Below are 20,503 nucleotides of genomic sequence, written 5' to 3'. Positions count from 1 at the left end.
TCTCTCAGCCTTCACTTGGTATTTTTGTTTTTGTAACTGGTCTATGAGGAAGACTCCAGCTTCCACTGGAAGGAAAAATCCCGCTAACAGGAGAACTTATGTTGGGTTTTTCAGTATATCCAGACTCGTGTACTTCCAAATCGGTTCAGATTTCAGAATGTCATTTGCAAGATTTCTTTCTATTCTCACCAAGCACCAGAAGGAAAATTGTTTGAAAGCACCACACTGCCCGTGGCATTGGGGAACTGGATACATCTCAAAGCCCTTTCCCACTGACCCTGCAGAGAGTGGCGCATCTGAGAACACGCCCCAAGCTGCCAAGTCATAACCTCTGAATTCTGAGGGGTCTACTCACATGGGACTAAGGACCCATCATCTCCTCTAATTCCTAAACCATATTTTCTTTAAACATGTGTTGTTTGGAACCCAGGTTATAAAAGTGGATTGTAGCATTTGAAAATATTTGTAAAATACAAAGTGGGGCAGAAAAAAAGTAGAATTCCACTCCTTGCACTGAAATCCCTCGCAGTGGCTGTGGCATTGCTGTGACCCAACGTCACCCTTGTTATCTTCAGAGTCATTAGGTATCCCTTTAAAGGTGACATCAAGCAGTTCTGGGAGCATTGGATAGAATGTCTAACAAGAGTTAATTTACACGATCTTATCAATTAGTGCTTTGTCCTCCTACAACAAACACGGATTCAGCTCAATTATTTCATTTTAAAACCATGAGGACTCTGAGTATCTTAGACATGACTTTAATAACCCCTCATAACACACACACACACACACACAGACATATACACACATACACACATATACACACATGCATTCACACACAGACACACATACACATACACATTCATGCACACACACACTCATCAGGCTTTTGGATAGAGTAAGGTTTTATCTCAGTGAGGACAGAGTATTTCCAGTGGTGACTCTCTGGTACCCTTTTAGCATTGAAAATTGCCTCATACTTTGATATCTTAAGCAACAGTGTTTGAGGTAGTGTGTTTAAAAACAAAATTATAACAGCCTCAACTGCTTTAATTCTTCATTAAGAGAGTAGTGGAAAATGCTACTCAGCATGTGGGGAAGTAAATGAGCTGTCACCAAATCACCTCTATATTTCTAACTCAGGAATTTACAGCTTTTCTCACTGATGACTCATGAATTTATGTAAAGTTTCAATAGGATAGCAATATTATTACTTCATTTTAAAAATAGTTGTACTGAGTTCTTTATATGTATACCATGTCCATAAAATGCCACTGATTGCTGTTTCTCTGATTGTCTTGTTAAAATGTCATCGTAGAAATCCAGTTTAAAAAGCATTAGAAGAAAATATATTTCTATTTTAGTGTCTAGTCAGTCGTCCATTTAAAACACCTGTAATTTTAAAATATCCCCCCCTTGTAAGGGCAGTGGTGGTGCATGCCTTTAATCCCAGCACTCAGGAGACAGAGGCAGGTGGATCTCTGTGAGTTTGAAGCCAGCCTGGACTACAGAGTGAGTTCCAGGGCAGCCAGGACTGTTACACAGGGAAACCCTGTCTCAGAAAAAAAAATCCTCATAAAATAACCCCCATCTTTCATGACTTGTTACTTTTATTTTGTATTGACAATGAATAAGATATTCTATTTTCCATTAGTAAGACAAAATAAATAAGAAGTCTCAAATTTCACCTGGTTGAGAAAACACACAGAGGCCAGCGCTGTCAGTTAACTCGGATGCCAGGGGCTGTTAATCTGGGCTGTGGACTTTGTGTATGTACTAACCCTGTCCTTGTCCCCAGAATAATGCCTCTAAGCTTTTGCTGGCCATTATGGAGAGCAGACACGACAGTGAGAACGCAGAGCGAATTCTCTTCAACATGAGACCCAGGGAACTGGTAAGAACACTTGCCCAGGCCGTCTGCTGGGGGTAGCATCTCTTACTGCTGGGGCAGGGCTGTCAGGGGCCTTCAAGATGTTAGGGGCAGCATCTCTTACTGCTCGAGTGGGGCTGTCAGGAGCATCAGGGCCTGAACTCGGGGAGGTGGTGAAGAACCATGTGGCTCAGGCCTGTGGACTCACCAGGTTTTATTTTAGAATTAGTTTTCCCTTTTTACTTATGTGCATGTCTATTCATGCCTATGTATGTCACACGTGTTCTGGTGCCCTCAGAGGCTCAAAAAGCATGTCAGATCCCCCTGGAGCCAAAATTGCAGGCTGTTGTACATGCTTGGACATGGGTCCTGGGACTTGACCTGGAGTCCTCTGCAAGAGCGGGAGGCACACACTTAACCCAGAGCCATCGCTCCAGTCTGACTTGGCCAGTTTTAGCCACTTTAAGCACTTCTCTTTGCTAAATTTCTACCACACTCTGCTTAACTGTATACAAAAAAGAAAAAAAAAGAAATATCTTGGCTTTGGTTTAATAATTTCTGGGTATAGTTGTCTGTAGTGGGCTCAGCCATATAGAGTCACAATTGTGGGTGGGCGGAAAACATTTTTTAAAGGCCCACTGTGCCGACACTTACAGGCTCTTACCCTATTTTCTCCCATCAGTGCGATGATTTACATAATGTTTGCATCACATTACCTATTGCAAGCAACCTGGAGATGATTTTGAGTATACAGGAGGGTGCAAATAGGTGCATAGTTTACATGCGGGTTGCTCCAGTTTATAGTGGTCCTTGAGTATCCAGAGGTCGGAATCCTCAGGAGGTACTGAAGCCAGTTCCCCAGGGATACCCAGGAATGACGGTTTGTAAGGGAGGTCTGCAGACCATGTTTTCCACACCCCCAAGTTTTGTTTGTACATTTCCAGAAACACAGATAAATTTGTTTGTATGTTTTGTGCACCATTCTCATGAATGAATTGTCACAGAACATCTGGCCCCAGAGAAAGAGGGAGACATGACCGTGACTCCGCGAGTACGAGTTAAAAGCTACACTCCTCTTCCCTTCTGGGACACAAACAATGATGTCATCCGGGCATGCTTCAAAAGCAATGGGTTCCAGATACCCGGAGGGCAGGCTTAAGCTATGCTGCTCGGCACATGCCCCCCCCCCGTGACAAAGCCTTCTTGTGTGTCAGTGAGGCTGCTGGTGCTATGGGGAGTCCTAGGGAGGCTGGTGCCACACTCTCTGGACTCCCTGGTGTGGGTTGGATTCAAGACAGATATATGGAGAGAGAAAGCATGCCGTTTGGCTAAGCCTTATCTCTACAGGCAGTAGAGTAAGGAGACTAGGAATTGCCTACTCTCTGGGTAAGGGGGATACGGTTATGTATTTATTTGACAAAGCACCGTGCACCCGCTTTGAAAAGAGTCCCCTCTGGCATTTTCTCCTGTTTCTATCATCTGCTCCTCCTCCACGATCCACCCTCAAGTGGAGTTAGGTGCTTCCCGCCCCAGACCTGTCATACCATAGGAACAGCACACTTCTGACCCTGCTGGGTAGCAACACCCTTGAGCAGAGGCACTCTCCTGTCCACATGGACTCTCCAGAGCCCAGCACCGGGACCCGCACCCTGTCCCCGGCTCCACCCTTGAGTGCTCGGTAAACAGTGGATGTTTTCTCAGGATTCCAGACTCTCTTAAATCGCGGAGACCTCAGAGTGCTAGTGTTCAAAGACAGAAACAGAAGCATTCGCCGTAAACAGGGAGCATTGTCACAAAATGTGATCCCATGCTCATTTAAATAACTGCGGTTTACAAAAATATCTTCAAAAGTATTTTCTGTTAGTAGATATCATTAGTCTTATTATGGCATTTTTTGCACAAATAAGTTGTGCTAGCTGGATTTCCCCTGCTGTGATTGACACCGTGACCAAAGGCAGCTTTGGGAGGACAGGGCTGATCTGGCTTGCACTGCTGGCTTGTGCCCTGTCTCATGTTCATTTACACAGCCTATGCCAGACCTGCTTAGGGATCTTACCAGCCACAGTGGGCCGCCCCCCCCACATCAATCCCCAATCAAGAAAATGCCCCATAGGTCCCATCTTCGGGAGGCAGCCTCCCCTCCGAAACTCCCTCAGATAACTCTAGGCTGCGTCTAGTTGGCGGTGGAAGCTAAGAGATAAGCCATTACGCTTTTTTCCTCTTGGTCCCCTTCACGTTGTCTACCCCGTCGTCTTCCCCTTCGCTGGCTTCCCCTTTCCACCTCGGATACCCGCCGCCTTCATTTCACGCGTGTCCCGTTACCCCGTCTCACCCACTTTCTCCTCCCTTAGCTCTCTCGCTCTACCTTCACATCCTACAGATCGGCACGTGCACACATTTAAATCTAGAGCCTGCACATGAGAGAAAAAAGATGCAGTATCTGTTTACATTTAGAGCTCTCATGTTTCTGGCTGTCCTGAAGCATCCCAACTCACAAACAATATGATGTGTTGCTGCCACCTTTCAGACCCTGTTCTCAATATTTATTTATTTATTACTTACTTATTCATTCATTGTTGCTAGGTGGATGTGATGAAGAACGCCTATAACCAAGGACTGGAATGCGACCATGGGGACGAGGAAGGAGGGGATGACGGCGTTTCTCCGAAGGACGTTGGACACAACATCTACATTCTGGCCCACCAGGTACCAATCTTTATCTCCATGTGTCTTGCCTACCCGGTCACAGTGTCTCATGCCGATGGCTTATAATTATATTTACCTTCTGGTGTCCTTGTTCATTCAGCAACCCTCCCCCCTCCCCTTCCTTGGCTTCAGTTAGAGAAAACATATAAGTCCTCTGAATGCCCGATTATGCAATTCAGAGCCCGCCAGGGAGCCATTGACAAGAAGAGGAGACTTAGGGGAAAACTTCTGCCTGGAAGAAGTAAGTGGCTCACAACAAAGCCTCAGAAAAGGGGTGACAGGCTGCTGAGGATGTAGGGTCTGAAGAGGTGGGTAGGGGTAGTCCACAACTTAGCCAGGGCTAGCCCAGAGAGAGAGAGCTCAGTCCTTCAGTCGTATTGACAAACCTTTGATAGAATTTTGCACCCCCTCAGTGCTCACCACTGGACTTCCAGCATCTATAAGCTATGTCTTAAATTTCTTCAGAGTCATGTTTTCGATTCATTGCTGGTAAGTGCCGATATTTGATAGCCATTGTTCGATAAGCCCACTTCCACAAACACGATTGATTTTAAACTCGCATCATCTAACACAGACAGGTTCAAAATGTAAAACCCTAAATGTGCACACACTGACTTGCTTTTTGTTACCAATGGCCCCTTCACTTTGAGAGAATCAAGTTCAGGCTTTGAAAATGTCTCAAACCTCTCCTGTCTGCTTTCACATTCATCGGATCTGTTGGTTAAACGGATCTGGTTGATGGGAGGTCAGATTCTAAGTAGGTCTAGTTTTAAAGGTTGTTCTTGGGACATTTCCTGTACCCTTCTACCTTCATAGGATCACCTAATGGATACAAACTTGAATAATGTTGTTTTTTAAGTCATCAAGGAAGGAACCCAGTTCTAAAAGCTGCAACACGGGGCCTGCTGCTCTCTTGCGATGCAGTCAATACCTTGAGATCTGCAAGGTTTTCAGTCTGTCCATTCACAGGGCGAGGGCAGCCGAGTTACAGCTGTGGAGACGGAAAGGCATTTTAGGCCTTGAGGAACCAAAAGCCACGCCGAGAGACAAGCTGAAGGAAGTGAGAAGGCGGAGATTCAGGGTGTGGGAAAGTCCCATTTCAGAGAAAGAAAAGTCAGGTGACAGAGTTGATTCAAGCTAGGAAAGAAAAAAAAGAAGAGTAGAGAATGAACTTGAATGTGAACAGAAAAAAATAACCCCCAGGCTAGAATGAAAGTCCTAAGGCGTGCCACAGGGGACACAGAAACACAGTGACATAGTTAGTGTGTGTCTGAGGCAGAGGGTTGCTGCAGAGTCTGCAACACCTTGGTGGGGGGAAGCAGAGAAGGTTGGGGCAGAGCAAGCAGCAGGGGTCACCATGGGGGTGCAGAGCAAGCAGCAGTGCTCTTTTCTAAGAGGAGTAGAGCCGCCTGCACGTTCTTCACTGGAATTTGGTCTTCCCCTGCCGGTGAAGGCTGCCCCTCAGCGTGGGTGAGCGGCTGCGTGCATCAGGCCTGGCCTTGTACATAGGACAGGGGACATGAACCCACAGTCAGGCTAAACCAGCAACACAGTCGCAGGTGTTGGATCCAGATCAACCCCCATACCCTTGGCGTCTCAAGACAGCCAGCAGGAGAGTGGACAGCAGAACGTCGGAGCCAAGATTCGTGTTAGCTCAGCTCCGTCCTAGTAGACTGAGCTTCAGAGTAGAAAACACTGGTGCGAGAGCTGGCCGCAGAGGGAAGGAGGAGGCACGGCTGACACAGAAGCCAGGCAGGGAGCGGGGCAGCGCACTGGCAGCAGGGGAAACCGAGGCCCCGTGAAGGTCACTGGTTTTGATGGATTTGAGCTGGAGGACAAATCCATTCTTGGAGAGAGAAAAAAAATGTGTTCAAAGATGAAAGAGCAGGAATTCAAGCCACCAAAGGGTCACCAGGGATCAAAAACAACTTGCAGAGAGGAAGTGGGGAGGCAGCAGATGCGGAAATGGCTGCCCCCCCCAGACGACTTTTACCAGACTTCCTCCAGACAAGACTTTGGAAGAGCAGTCCTTTGCAGAACAGCGAGGGTAGGCTGTATAGCTGCATAGGGGAAGCCGGGCTTCCGGAGGGAGAAAGGACCAGGCTGAGTAAGGGAGGAAGTGGGCTCTGGACTGCAGGACGCATTAGCCTTGTGGTTTATCCAAGCAGGTCCCTCTTAGAACCAGAGAGTCTGTAGGAGCGGACTCACAGAGTCCACACAGACAGACTCACAGACAGACAGACAGACACACAGACACACAGACAGACAGACAGACACCCGTCAGTGGTTCTGCTGGTGTGTGTAACTGACGGTACAGCCTCCGTCCTCTCCCTCCCTTTAGTGACACAAGACCGTTGTCCCCTTGCGAGGGTGTGTCGCTTCCTTCTGGAGTTAATTATACCGCTAGTTTCCCCTGAGATGTTAGCAACTGAGCTCTTTTGAATCTTCCGTGTGTGGGTCCTCTGGCTGGCTTTCGGCTGGGGTGTTATTGGGTCCCTCGTGAACCTGCTATGCAAGCAGCTCATGCACCGAGGTGCACGTGGAGTGAGCATAAGATGGCCAGGTGTTGCCCTGAAGGGGACCAGAAGCTGTGCAGGACGGTGCCCAGATCCAGGCTCTGAGGTCACCTGCGGGGGTGGGGGGCAGTGAGGCACTCAGGCAGCTGATGACCTTGCAGATTCGAGAGTCTGCCCCGCACAGCCCAGTCATCCCAGGACCGAGCTGCAGCTTCCTCCTGCTTTACGATAGTCATCTTCTGCGCAGACAGTGTATTTTGGTGTCGCAGACTTTCGGTTTCTGTTGTGAGTGCTTTTCACAGCAGGCACAAGGTTCTGCTTTTCCATCCTCCCCCCCCCACCCCCCATCCCTCTGGGCCCTTCCTGTGGCCGGCGTTACAAGAAGCAAATAAATGCTTCTTGTAACTGTCTTGCCTAATCTACATAGGGCTATTAATACATCGCACAGGGAAATTCTTCGGCTCCGATTCTGCGGTGCTGTGCTGTGAATTCCCTTGGCACTCAGCAGCACGTCCTGGCTCTGCCCTCCCTGTCCCCAGGGCTCTTCTGTGCCCTGCTCTTGCTGTGTCGTGTTTTGTTTCGTCCCCATCCCTTCTCTGTCTGGGGTTTCTTTTGAAAGCAGTTACCACCCGCCCCGCCCAGTGCATTTCCCACTCCTTCATGTATGCTCATCACGTGTTAAGCTACATGGATGGTTCCTTCATGTATGCTCATCCCTTGTTAAGCTACATGGACAGTTCCTTCATGTATGCTCATCGCCGCTTTAGCTCCATCAGACAATTTGTCTTGTTGTCTGAGTCTCTTCATTTGACTCTTACCTGAAATCAAATGTATATGGCTCGTACCTTTAGAATCCCCAATCTCAGGAGGCTGAGGCAGGAGGACTGCTGTGAGTTCCAGGCCAGCCTAGGTGCCAGCAGGAGACCCCATCTGAAAACACAAAATAGCAGAACAAAATACAAGAAATAGATGAAGAAATGTTAGATGCTTTGTGGGCAAGAAGATGCTTTTAATAGTAAATCGGTGGAAAAATAACAATAGTGGTCACTTTAATTCGCTGCTTGAAGGTCTTCTCAAAATTTTTTCCGTGAGCTTTTTCCTGAATGGCCTTTGAACATGTAATTTTAATGACTACATGATTAGACATCATTTGGATGTTCTATAATTTATTTAATCACTCCTTATTGTTAAGTATTTAGGTTTCTGATATATTTGATATCATAAATTATGCTGTGATTAACATCCTCGTACATTAATCTTTATCCACCATGCTGACGGTTTTCCTAGGGTAAATCTCAAGAAGTTTAATTACTGGGTCATAGGAACTACCCTATGCCTCTTGACATACATTGCATAATTACTTTCCACAGCGTGTGATGGTTCTTCTTTGTTGAGCCCTAAACTTAGTGTCATTGCACAAAAAGTCTTTGCTGAGCTGAAACTGTCTGGAGTTTGTCTCTCAGCCCACAGACTCCTGTTGATTATGTTGGCTTGTAGGATGCATAGGGAGATCTCACACTTCCTTAGCGGTGATTCCTAACCTTCCTAATGCTGAAACACTTCAATACAGTTCCTCTTGTTATGGTGACCCCCAGCCATAAAATTATTTCAATTGCTACTTCACTACAGTTATGAATCGTAATGTGAATATCTGTGTTTTCTGATGATCTTGGGCGACCCCTGTTAAGGGGTCATTTGACTCCCAAAGGGGTCACGACCCACAGGTTGAGAATTGCTGTTCCGAGGGGCCTCTAAAATGGGCCATCTGTCTGTACGCTCTTTGGTTCTTTGATCCTGTGTATCTTTCCTGTGGATTACTTGAAGGTGTATTTCTCTTTTATCGGTTCTCCTTTGTCTTACAGAGTTTTAATTAGGGATCATAGCCATTCATCTATCATATTGATTACATCTATTTTCCAATTCATTGGCCTTTCAGTGTTTTAATATCTTTTTTGTCCACTCCCCTGGGGTTTCTTTGAGCACATAATGAGTTCAACTTTTGTATTTAATCATGTAGTTCTCTGCTGTCATCATACATGAATGATAAGATGTTTTTCTAGATGTTTAATTTTTAAAAATAAGGTCTCACTACATAGCCCTGGCTGGTTTGGGGCTTGTAAATTGTAACAGTCTTCCTGACTCAGGTTTCCAGGTGCTTGGATCACGTGTGTGTGTGTGTGTGTGTGTGTGTGTCCTGTGTATATACACACACTTGTGTGTACCACCATGGTTCTAACTCTTCTCAGGAGACACACCCTGAGTTCTGATCAGGGTCTGTGGTAGCTCTGTGCAGGACTGCAGAGAGTGGAAGCTTCTGGAGAGGTGATGAAGGCCAGAATCCAGACAAGCCTGGGACTCGTACGTGTGTGAGTGACCCGGGCCAGGGCAAGCCTGGGCGGTCTGACGCTCCTCTCGGGAGAAAGAAGCTAGTGCCCACCTCTACCAGCTCACCAGTTGGGATCCCAGCCCCCGTGTCCTGCTCCTTCCAGCCCTTCAAAAGAAGCCTGAAGTTTGAATTTTTCTAAATCATGAAATCTAATCTCCAAAAGTTGACAGCTCATTTAAAAAAAATGTAGAAGCATGGAGCAGGCCAACCTAGCTGAAAGCAGCCAGGAACCATAGCTTAACTGCAGGTAGAACCTAGGACCCACATTCCTCATTGAGTTGTGTAGATGGAGTGATGCTGTCTGGCTGCCAGGCACCTTGGCACACGCTCACAATGTAGCAGCAATGACAGATGAGCTTTGGGACAATTTGCAACGTTGACTAGGAACAGTGGAGAGACAAACACGTGACAATTAGCAGACAGTGATGGCAGCCATGCGCTGGTGGGAATAGGGTGTGGTACTCCAGCTGGGGATGAGACTTCTAGAGATGGGACCATCTGGAGGGCTTTCTCTGAGGATTTGAACCTGGAGCTGAGTCTAAGGGAAAAAAACAAAAGTACACGAAATAGAGGGTGACCCTCACAAGGCGCCGTTCAGTGGCTTCTGAATGGCATGAGCTCAGTGTGTCTATAGGGAGAAAATAAGTCCTGTGTAGCTGGGATACCCCAACCAGCTACTGACAACGTGAGTATTAAACCCATTCGGTTCATTTTGGGTCCATTATCACAAAGTAGCGGTTTCTGATCTCCCCCTAAGTCAGGCGTCATGCTAGTTGCTGAGACGAAAAGGTAAATCCAGAGACTCCCAAGGAAGCGAATTCTGGAAGGAGAGGGCGTTGGGGAAGCCACCTCCATGGAAGAGGCTGCCTTGAAACGGGAACAGTGCAAGATGCTTGCACTTGGGAGTCAGGAGCCGGGGGGGGAGTAAGGTGGAGGCAGGGAGGTCACCTCAGTGAGGAGGCACCAGGGAGTCTGGAGGGTGGCATGGCTCTCAGGACTCTGCACAGGCATCCCCATCGTGCCCACCCAGACCTTTACGTGACAAAGGCTGCAGTAATCGGAGTCAAGTGGGCACGGCTGAAATAGCAGAACCAGTCACAGGCACTTAAGAAATGTCAGGCCCATGGGTGAACGGCTGGAGAGTGAGGAAGTCATTAGGAAGCGATATGCTCTCTCGGGATTTGGTAGTTTATGCGTAATAATTAAAATCGGAATGCAGACGCTTTTTCTATTATTGTTACTGCTATAACTCCTGTCATCAGAGTGTAACTAACATTAACGCCCCTTGGTGCTGACAAAGACGCCCTTTCTCTTTTCTTTCTTATTCCCACACCAGTGTGGCTCCTCATGGCAGTGGATCCTCACAGAGAGTTCTGAGGACTAACACATCACAGCAGGCTCATGTGTTCCCGGTGCTTCTATGGGACACAGGAACTAAGAATGGCCAATGGTGTCTTGCATTGGGCAGCCGGGGATCTTACTCAGCTGGTACTGATGGCTTGTTTTCATTTTATAGACCACTCTACATCAGTGTGGACAGGGCTTTGTACCGTCTTCCTGCTTGCTGAGCACTTTTCCTATTTGTGCCAATGATATCGCCTTTCTCCTGAGCCAATGGTCGTCATCTCCCGCAGTTGATTTTACTACTTAAAATTGCCATCTGCCTCCCCTCCCTCCCTCCTGCATAAATTGTAAACAATTGTTCCTTTTTTAATGTTTCTGCATTGTTGTATTTCTCATGTTCACCCAAACCACATTTTTATGCTTGTGGTAGATCGTGATTTTATGTGAAGGGTTTCACACAGGCTTGTGTGTTTGAAGACTTCATCTCCGGGCAGTGCTATTGTTTGGGGAGGTTGTAGAACCTGCCTGCGGGGTGTGAGGCCCAGCGAGAGGAAGAGGATCTCCTAGGGAGTGGACTTTGAGATTGTGTAGCCTTCCATACTTGCCGTCTTGCCTGACTCTTGACCCACCCAGAAGTGGGTAAGCAGCCTCATGTTCCTGCTACTCCAGCCGCCCCGCCTTCCCCACGGCTCGGGCTGCACACTCAGACCGTGAGCCAAGATAAACCCTTCCTTCAGTCGCTGCCTGTCAAGTCTTTGGTTGGCCACAGCACCGAAGCAGAGTGGTTAATACATGCTATGCATGCTAACCAGAATTACTTCCAGTTATTTTCTGCATGTTAAATTGTTTGTGCGTGCTTGACTGTGTATTCGTGTGCAATTACTTATGCATATCCAGTTGTTTGTGCATGTTTGCTTATGCACACTCAGTTGCGCGTGCATCTTTAGCTGCCTGTGCATATTCAACTGTGCACGTTCAATTGTTTATGCACATTTAACTGTTCACGCATACCGCCTTGGACACTTAATTAATAGGAAGCTCACAAATATGGGTACTCGTGAGTTCTCTCTCTCTCTCTCTCTCTCTCTCTCTCTTTTTGAAGAAAATTTCCAAAACAATAAAAGTAAAATGAGAGAGAGAGAGAGAGAGAAAACAAAAGCTTGGATATGTTAGATTTAAATCCCTTTAATAAGCACCAAGTGCCATTCACTGAGCATCTAAGCGTCCGGTCCACCTCTAAATTCGTAGCTAGCAGAAACAATAAAAATACACAAAGGAGGAAGTGGGGTGAAACTGGACTCCGATTTTGAGCTGGGTGGAAGGACCATAAAGCCAAGCTCGGGAGGAGCAGTTATGTCTGGCTTTCACTGGCCACCTTTTGTTAGTCGCATGTCTCTGTGTCATGGTTATCAGAGCAATAGAGCAGCTACGGGTAAGTGTCCGACTTCTCTCCTCCCTTACATCCACATTGACTTCAGCTACACCCACAGGACTCAAAGTCCGCTGGGAGATGAGGCATGCCTGTAACCTCAGCAATTGGGGTGGAGGAAGCAGCTCCCCAGAGTTCATGGCCCAGCCATTCCAGCTGAGTCAATGAGCTCCAGGCTCTGCAAGAGAACCCGCTCAAAATACAATGTGGGGAGCAGTGGAGCAAGACCCCTGGTGATGGTCCTCGGCTTCCAGATACACACACGTGTGCACACATTGGATGCACACACACACAGGCACATGTGCTCATACCCCTCCATTCACCAAGTCTGTTAGGTGTGCTGGAGATGCCACAGAGCTGTATGCTGTTGTTGCCCCCCAAAAGGAAAAGGCCAGCGTTTGGCAGCCTATTTCAGCCACTTGGATTGTCACTTGGCACTAACCAAGGCACTTTGGGAAGGGGTGGCGGCAGCAGACGGTAGGCGTGGCTTTGCTGCTTCTCGGGCCCTGGGATACTTGGCTATGCTGACGTTTTCTAGATATCTGATAGTCTTCATTAAGCCACTTTCCCCTTAAAAACTCCATTTCACTGCTGCAATTGCTTGAGCTATACTCATTTCAAGGGCTATGCATATAAATTATTTCTAAATGCCCTGAAATCAGAGGAAGTGTGTATATCACTCAGACTGCCTACAGTGTGTCCCTAGGGACAGGAGCAGCTCACCTCTTCCCAGCTTCTGCCTTCTGATGCTAATGTGTAGTAATCAGCGCGGCTTCATTTACTTTATTTGTAGAAGCAGAAAGAGGGGTTTGTAATTGGATCCGTAACTTCCATCACTAATATCTTTGAAGGGTGTTAACTAACTTCCAATTACTTCATCTCTATTGTGGGAAGTAGAAAACACAGATGCATTTGTCAACGCACAGGAGCTCACGCGGCCTGGCCCTATGTCAGCGGAGATGCTGGGTAGCTGCTGACCCCTCACTCGGTTGTCCGTCCGCCCTCCGTCGGGGCTGCACAGTTTTTCTGAATTCAACGTTCTCATCCATAAAAGCAGTGTAGGCGCCTGGGAGCTTTGTTTGCAGGGACACCTATGAATACCAAAATGTCTTTAGTCATGATGGCTCTCCTGGTGGGTTTCATTACCTTTTAAATAACGTATTGGTCTAGCTAACAGGCTATTTGTGTTTGTATACACCTCACAACAGGGATTTGAGGTTTAAGTGAGAAGTGCCTGTGTGTAATTGAACTCTTAAACTACGGACTCAGAAGCGCTGGAAGGGAAGATGGTCTAAATGTTCTGCAAGTCATGGCTGGCACACTTTCCACTTGCCAGTGCTAGTGTGGAGTTGTGGCTAACAAGGAGTTAAAAACAATGTGCTGTGCTGTCCGTTAGTAAGCGTCTTTTGCTGGTGTTGGAAAGGAATTGAAATGGTGTTGGAAAGGAATTGGATGAGAGCATAGTGTACCACCCCGGTGGACGGTGGTTTCTGAGAGAGGGCTGCAGGCTGTGCCTGACGTGATCCCATCCACTACTGTCTCTTTCACGGTCCTCTGACACGGTCGTCACTTCCCAGTTGTAACCAAGAGTAAGCAGACAGGCAGGGGAGATGGCTGATAACATGCTTGCTGAGAAAGTGCAAGGGACCTAGTTCAGATCCTGGCTGCAGGGAAGGAGGGCCAGCCAAGAAAACACACCCTGAGCAGAGCCAAGGAAACACTTTGTCCCTGGAATCAGAGATAGAGAAAGAATCATTCCCTGACCCTAAAACTAGAGCCAAAGGCTAAAAAGGACCAGAGAAAGAAACACACTTTGGCCCTGAAACCAGAGCCAAATCCAGCCCTAAACCTGTGCAGAAAACCAACCAATCCCTGAGCAGGAAATCTAGCCATCCTAAACTCAGGGATTGAAATCTGACCAATTCCCACCCTGGATATCTCCCTGGAAAAGTTATGCCACCGAGAATCCCCATATAAACCCCGTGCCTGTTCACCTTGTGGCTGTTCAGGCTGTCCAGCTGTCCTCTGCCACCCCAGCAACCACTCTCCTGGATTCTTCCCTCCTAATAAATCTCTTGACTGAGGTTTTGGTGAGACCTTCCTTCACCTGAGCCTAGATGACCCTGGGTGGAGCAGAGTGAAACTGTAACAGAAGCCAAGTTGTTACATTCTGCTCTCAAGGAGAATAGAGCTGAACTGTAACAACTTCACCTGGGAAACCCTCCTGAAGAGCAGGGCTGATACACTGGGGAAGCCTCTCCCTGGAACAAGGCTGTAAGCTGCTACGCTTGCTGTGACCTGTGGTATCTCTTGGCTCCCAAGTACCAGGATACCTTTCCAACTGAGCTGTAACATTCAGTATTCTGTGACTCCCGAGTGCCAGAATCCATCCCCGTCCAGCCCATCTTATCCATCAAATGCTTACACCAGTCCCCACTTAAAAAGCTGTAATCTTAATGTAGTGGTTTGAATGAGATTCCCCCATAAGTCTTGGGCAGTTGAATACTTGGTCCCTAGTTGGTGGTCATTGAGGGGGATTAGGAGACCCTTGGCCTTGCTGGAGAAAGTATGTCATTGGGGGCGGGCTTTGAGGTTTCAAAAGACCATCTCAAATTAGCTCTCTCTGCGTCCCATTTATGGCTCAAGATGTGAACTTCCTGCTTCTGCTCTGGCTGCCTGCCACTGGCCCCTGCACCCCGCCACCGTGAACCCCAACCCTCTGGAACTGCGAGCCCCAGTAAACCTTCCTTCTGTAGCAATGGAAAACTACAGAATATGCTGACTGAGCACTGCAGAGGCAGAAACAGGAGGGTTCCCCAGAGCCTGCTGGCTGGCTTATCCTGCAGAAGCATTGGGCTCCAGCTTCAGTGGGAGAGCCTATCTGCAAAAATATGACGGAGAGCACCAGAGAAAGAGACCGGATGTTGACCTCTCTCCTCCACACACATGTGCATACGCACACATACATATACATGTACACGAAACATGAATATAATTCACCTTGAGGATTGTTTAATACTGTGGCCATTGTAAACATAGATGCATAAGATAAGATTGTTCCATAGATGGAAATATCCACCAGCCCCAAAGCACTGTCAGTTCAAGTCTTTTCACGGTTGCTGTTGTTTGCATCTTCGTTAAAATCCTGGCGTTATTTAACATCTATTTAAAGGCAAGTTGATGATTAACTGAGCCCAAGAGCACACTTAACTAGTCAACAGATAAGTGCAGGGAAGCACTTTTAACATCAAAGCATCAGGTGATAGCCTTCATGCATTTGCGTACGTGTGCGTGACTCTGCCTACACGCAGCAATATTCTGTATATGTGTTTGTGTGTGTGCATGCATGGATCTGTCTAGAGCAGTGTTCTGTATGTGTCTGTGTGTAGGTGCACATGCCTGCACTGTTTGCCCATTAGCTGCCTCTTGTAACTCAGATGTAAATGAAGATTTTTTTTACAACTACACAGCCAGCTTTCTATCCCGAACGCTCACCACGGACATGTGGAGGGGTTAGAGGGCAGGACACAGCCCAGATGACATTCTCTCTGTGGGTAGCTCCAGTGGTAGAATTCTAAATGTCTGAAAGTAGATTTTTTTTCTGTTGTAACAGCCAAAGAGAGTTGTATGGGTTATGCGAGCCTTATTAGTTAGAGGCGAGTTTGCTCAGCTCTGGTCTTTGGTGTCTGTTGATCGGTTTGGGTTTCAGAATTACTCGCAGGGGCACAGGAAGGCACCGGGCCATTGCAATGGAACAATACTAGATACTGGATGGTAAACTGTTAAAGAAAGCAACCCCTCAGATAAAAAAAAAAATCCCCTGGTTCATGTCACACCCAAGAGACTGAAATTATACAGTATGGGAAACTGTGGTAAGCTCCTGGTTAAGATTTTTGTTATCAGTGAAAGAGGTTCCTTCCACTTGAGAGATATAAAATTGATTATTTTAAGGGACATAGTCCGGTCATCTGTCTGTAACACATACATACATACATACACATGTATGTTTAAGTTTTTGGCAGCTGCGTGAGGCCTGTAATCCACTATATGGGGGCTTCCACAGTGCCAGCCACAGTGAGGCCATACTGTTGGCTGCACATACTGTACTCTGCAATTCTAGTGCAGAAGCAGCCGTGCACGTGTAAACAAGACAGTCTGCTTGTGTTTGCCAAATGAAACTTCATTTTATGAAACAGGTGGCAGAACAGATTTTACCCAGGAGGGCTGTTTGCCAAGCCCTGCTGTAAATGGCTTTTATGATCTTCATAGTTTCCCATGCCCCATATTTGAAGTAGCCAGCTCATAATGGGCTGGGCCTACACATCAGCTCAGCAAGAAAGCCTCTTGCTCTCCAGCCTGATGACCTGAGCTCAACCCCCAGAAGCCACTGGTGTTGGGAAAGAACCAACTCCCACAGGTTGTCCTCTGGCCACCATGCTCTGGGACACATGTGTCCCAACCCCATAAATAAAGAAGTATAAAGAATTAGAAAAAAAGGGCTATTTTTTCTCTGTTCATTTTTTTTTTTTTGGACTCAGGCTCTCGCGTGACCTGATCTTGCCTGAACTTGTTATGTAGTCGAAGATGGATTTGAACCTCTTACCTTCTTGACTTCATCTGTAGAGTATTGGGATTATAGCTGTGCGTCAATGGTGCCTGGATATATATGTTTATAACTTAAAAAGTAAAATATGTATGTGAGTGAGTGTGAGTCTGTGAGTGAATGTCTGTGAGTGAGTGTGAGTCTGAGTGTATGTCTGTGAGTGTCTGTGAGTGAGTGTGTGTCAGTGAGTGAGTGTGTGTCTGTGAGTGAGTGTAAGGCTGTGAGTGAGTATGTGTCTGTGAGTATGTGTCTGTGAGTGGGTGTGTGTCTGTGAGTGTCTGTGAGTGGGTGTGTGTCAGTGAGTGAGTGTATGTCTGTGAGTGAGTGTGTGTGTGTCTGTGAGTGCCTGGGTATGGCCCATGGAGATCAGAGGTATCAGATCCCTAGTGATGAAGTTACACGCAGTCATGTGCTAGAAATAGAACCCAAGACCTCTGTAAGATACCGTGTGCTCATAAATTGCTAAGCCATCTCTCCAGGGCATGGTTCTACATTTTACTTCACTTTTCTGTTGTTGCCGATGGTGCTGGGGATTGAACCTAAGGAGTCAGAGGCACGAGAGGCAAGCGGCATGCCCGTGCCCTTCTCTTTGCGTGAGACCTGTAACACTTGCAAATGGAGGCATTCGCGCTACGTTTTTAGCGGACACAAAAGGAAGACGTTAGAGACGAGTTTTCTATTACCGTGATGAAGCACGATCATTAGCAGCTTGTGGAGGGATGGATCTATTTTGTTTACATGTCCACACCACAGTCTCACCACTGAGGAAGTCAGGGTGGGAACTCCAGGCGGGAACCTGGGGGCAGGAGCTGAAGCAGAGGTCATGGGGCCGGGGAGGGGGGCGGGTGTGTGCTGCTCACTGGCTTGTGCCTCCTGGTTGGATCAGCCTGCTTTGTTATACACCTCAAGGCCACCTTCCCACGGGTGGCACTACCCACAGTGGACTAGGCCCTCCCCCAGCAATGGCTAATTAAGAAAACGCACGGCAGTCTAATCTGGGGGATTAAAGTTTCTGGAGTCTAAACTGAGGGCTCCAGTTTCCAAAATGGCTCCCTCTGGTACCAGCTTGATGTAAAACCAGCCAGGACAAGGACCTTATTTATAACTCCACGGTTGTCTAATTTATACGGACAGCAGACTCTGACCATAAATGGGGACCCACTAAGTATACAACGGGGCACACAGGCGTGTGTTACCCATTGGGCCAAGGAGACGGATGAGTCCACCGCGAACCAGGCGTGGGACTGAATCAGACAGAATAGAAGTATTAGGTACAGGCTCTGTGCGAGCTAAAGGCATCTAGCAGGGCCAAGGCCGTTTCTCGAGTATGCCTGACGTGAACTTGGGAAACGCTGTAAAGCAGACATGCGGTACTCAAGTGGGGGTCACCTCAAACTCCTGGATTCTGTCTGCCGAGACTCGGGTCGGATGGTAGGCCCCCACATCTTTTTTTTTTAACCATACATCCAGGGCATTTTTATTTACCTTGTGTACAAACCACTTTTATTTAAGCCCTTCTCGGGATTTCTGCCCGTTTCAGCTTCCTTCTCTAGGTGTGTGAGAGGCCCACCACCTGGCCGTACACTGGCTGTTCCCCGTCTTTCTCTCTGTGTGTTTTCCTCTTCCTGGGCATCACCGATCGATCCCAACTGCTCCTGTCTTCCCTCTGTCCCTCACCCGCCTCTTCTCAGGAGCCGCAGAACTTGACCTCCATTTACCAAGATATTAACCTGCAAAAAAACAAACCAACAAGCAAAAGCACACAGTGAAAGAAATGGAGGGACCCTGCCTCTCACTCCTGCTCATGTTCTCCTCAGTCCTGCGGAGTAGCAGGACTCTGCAGCCCTGGGAGATGGTCAGGGATCCTCAGGTAGCGGGGAGGGCAGCCCGGCACAAGTGCCGGTCCTACTAAGGGCTTCAGTCTCCTTGCCCTTCCTGGCTTCTCCTCAGGACCCGGCCTTTTCATTTCCCGTGGGCAGTAGGCCCTGTGTGCTGAGGAGGAAGGGGAGCTGTGACTTGTTCTGAGGTCCCCCGGCCTCTTTCCACCGCTAGCTGGTTTACTACTAACGGGGAATATGCTGAAGAAAGTGCGGGTGACACGGGGCTTGCACAGCCCCTAGGGGAAAGAGTTGGGCATTCTCTGAGCCTGGAGGTGGGAAAGACTGAGAAGTAGAACCGTGGGCATTTAGGAACCAATGGGACATAGGACGAAGGAATGTCAGAAGGCGACTCCCTACTTCATTCTTGGGAGGAGAAGCTAGGCTTGAACATCAAGGCACACAGGCATACGTGTAGAAGGTGTTTGAAATCGTGGTATAGAGGAGATTTCCTAGGAAAGCAACAGGAGTGAAAGGGGTAAACCAAGACTGAAAACCCAGAGTGATTTCAATCACTAAAGGCGGGCTAACGGGGAGCAGGAGGAAAGGGACTCAGGGGAGGGCTGGCAGTGAGAGGTCTGAGACAATGGGGGTACAGACTGGGGAGCCAGTGAGGTTCAGCAAGGTTGGGCAACTGGCCCTGACGTGCCGGGTGAGGCAGTGCATGCCTGCCTTTGACGTGCCGCATTCCTGTGATGGGCAGGATGTCCATGATGTTGCAGGCTGGTTCCCAAACTGGACCATTATGACCAGGGGAGCTGAGGGGTCACACCACAAAGGGCACCAGAGAGCCAGAGGAGCGCTGATTTGAAGCAGTTCAGCCCTGGCATCCTCTGGGGAAGCCTACCTCAAGTGGAGGGACAGCAGGGGCTATCGGATCTAAGCCCCCCACTCCACCCATACCCCTGGGGGTCGTAGTGATGGGGGCTGTGGCTCATCAGGTTTTTCAATCTGCATCTCACAACAGCTCTTCACACACACACACACACACACCACACATACAGATATACAGGCATGTACACACACACATACACGCATGCACACACACATGCACACACACACATGCACACAAGCATGCGCACACCCATGATATTTTGTTTAAAATATCCATGCCAGGATCCCTTGAGTCTCTTCATACCAGTGTCCCCCTGAGGCCAGTGGCGTTACCTAAAAGCAGAAACAGCAGAGAGTTAAGTAGACACGCTCGGAGGGTCCAGTGTACAAAGAGCAGGCGTCTGCCCCTGCCAGGGCTTGTCTCCGGGAGTCTCCGCTCTGTGTGGCGCTCTGTATCTCTCAACTGTGACACGTGCTTTGGACTCACAGTTGCGCTAATTAAATGTCAGTGGGCTCGGGAGTCACACAGAGGCCTTCCCACTCTCGTGTTGGAGATAAGGCAGGAAGGAGAGACGCTTGGCTTTCCAAGGCTCCTTAGAGCAGCCAAGGGCTCAGACTCGCCTGGGGTTCACATGCTAAGCGGGTGCAGCAAGAGGACCCAAAATTGAGCTGCAAAAGGAATAAAGAAACGCGTCTGAGGGGCTTTCACAGAGCGCCATTTCTGTGGGCTAGCTTTCCTTGTACATTCCTCCTCACCCACCCCTGTTTTTATTGATTCTGTCGTTGTCGATTCTCAAGTTCCACTCTGCCGTAGTTGATCACTCCCACCTGTCTAACACCTAACTTAGGCACACACATCCCCAGTATCTCCGTGGTTTAGGGTGTGAGCGGGGCCAGGCAGCCCGGCCCTTCTTGGCTTCTCCCCCTGGGACCTGACA

At 48.1% G+C, this 20,503-nt stretch overlaps 1 protein-coding gene across 2 annotated transcripts in view; it reads left to right on the top strand.

Moving 5' to 3' along the window:
• Itpr2 (inositol 1,4,5-trisphosphate receptor type 2) overlaps positions 1-20,503 on the top strand; it is a 394,738-nt gene that overhangs the window by 269,331 nt on the left and 104,904 nt on the right. For both annotated transcript variants that reach the window (XM_040743610.1, XM_040743611.1), the window contains exons 44-45: positions 1,799-1,894; positions 4,454-4,576. In XM_040743610.1, coding sequence (XP_040599544.1) covers positions 1,799-1,894; positions 4,454-4,576 — 219 coding nt within the window. The remainder of the gene's footprint in view (positions 1-1,798; positions 1,895-4,453; positions 4,577-20,503) is intronic.

The sequence above is a fragment of the Mesocricetus auratus genome, unplaced genomic scaffold, assembly GCF_017639785.1.
Source record: "Mesocricetus auratus isolate SY011 unplaced genomic scaffold, BCM_Maur_2.0 Super-Scaffold_100001, whole genome shotgun sequence".
Lineage (NCBI taxonomy): Eukaryota > Metazoa > Chordata > Mammalia > Rodentia > Cricetidae > Mesocricetus > Mesocricetus auratus.
Note: the sequence above shows the minus strand (reverse complement) of the source record. Positions and strands in the feature narration are given on the sequence as shown.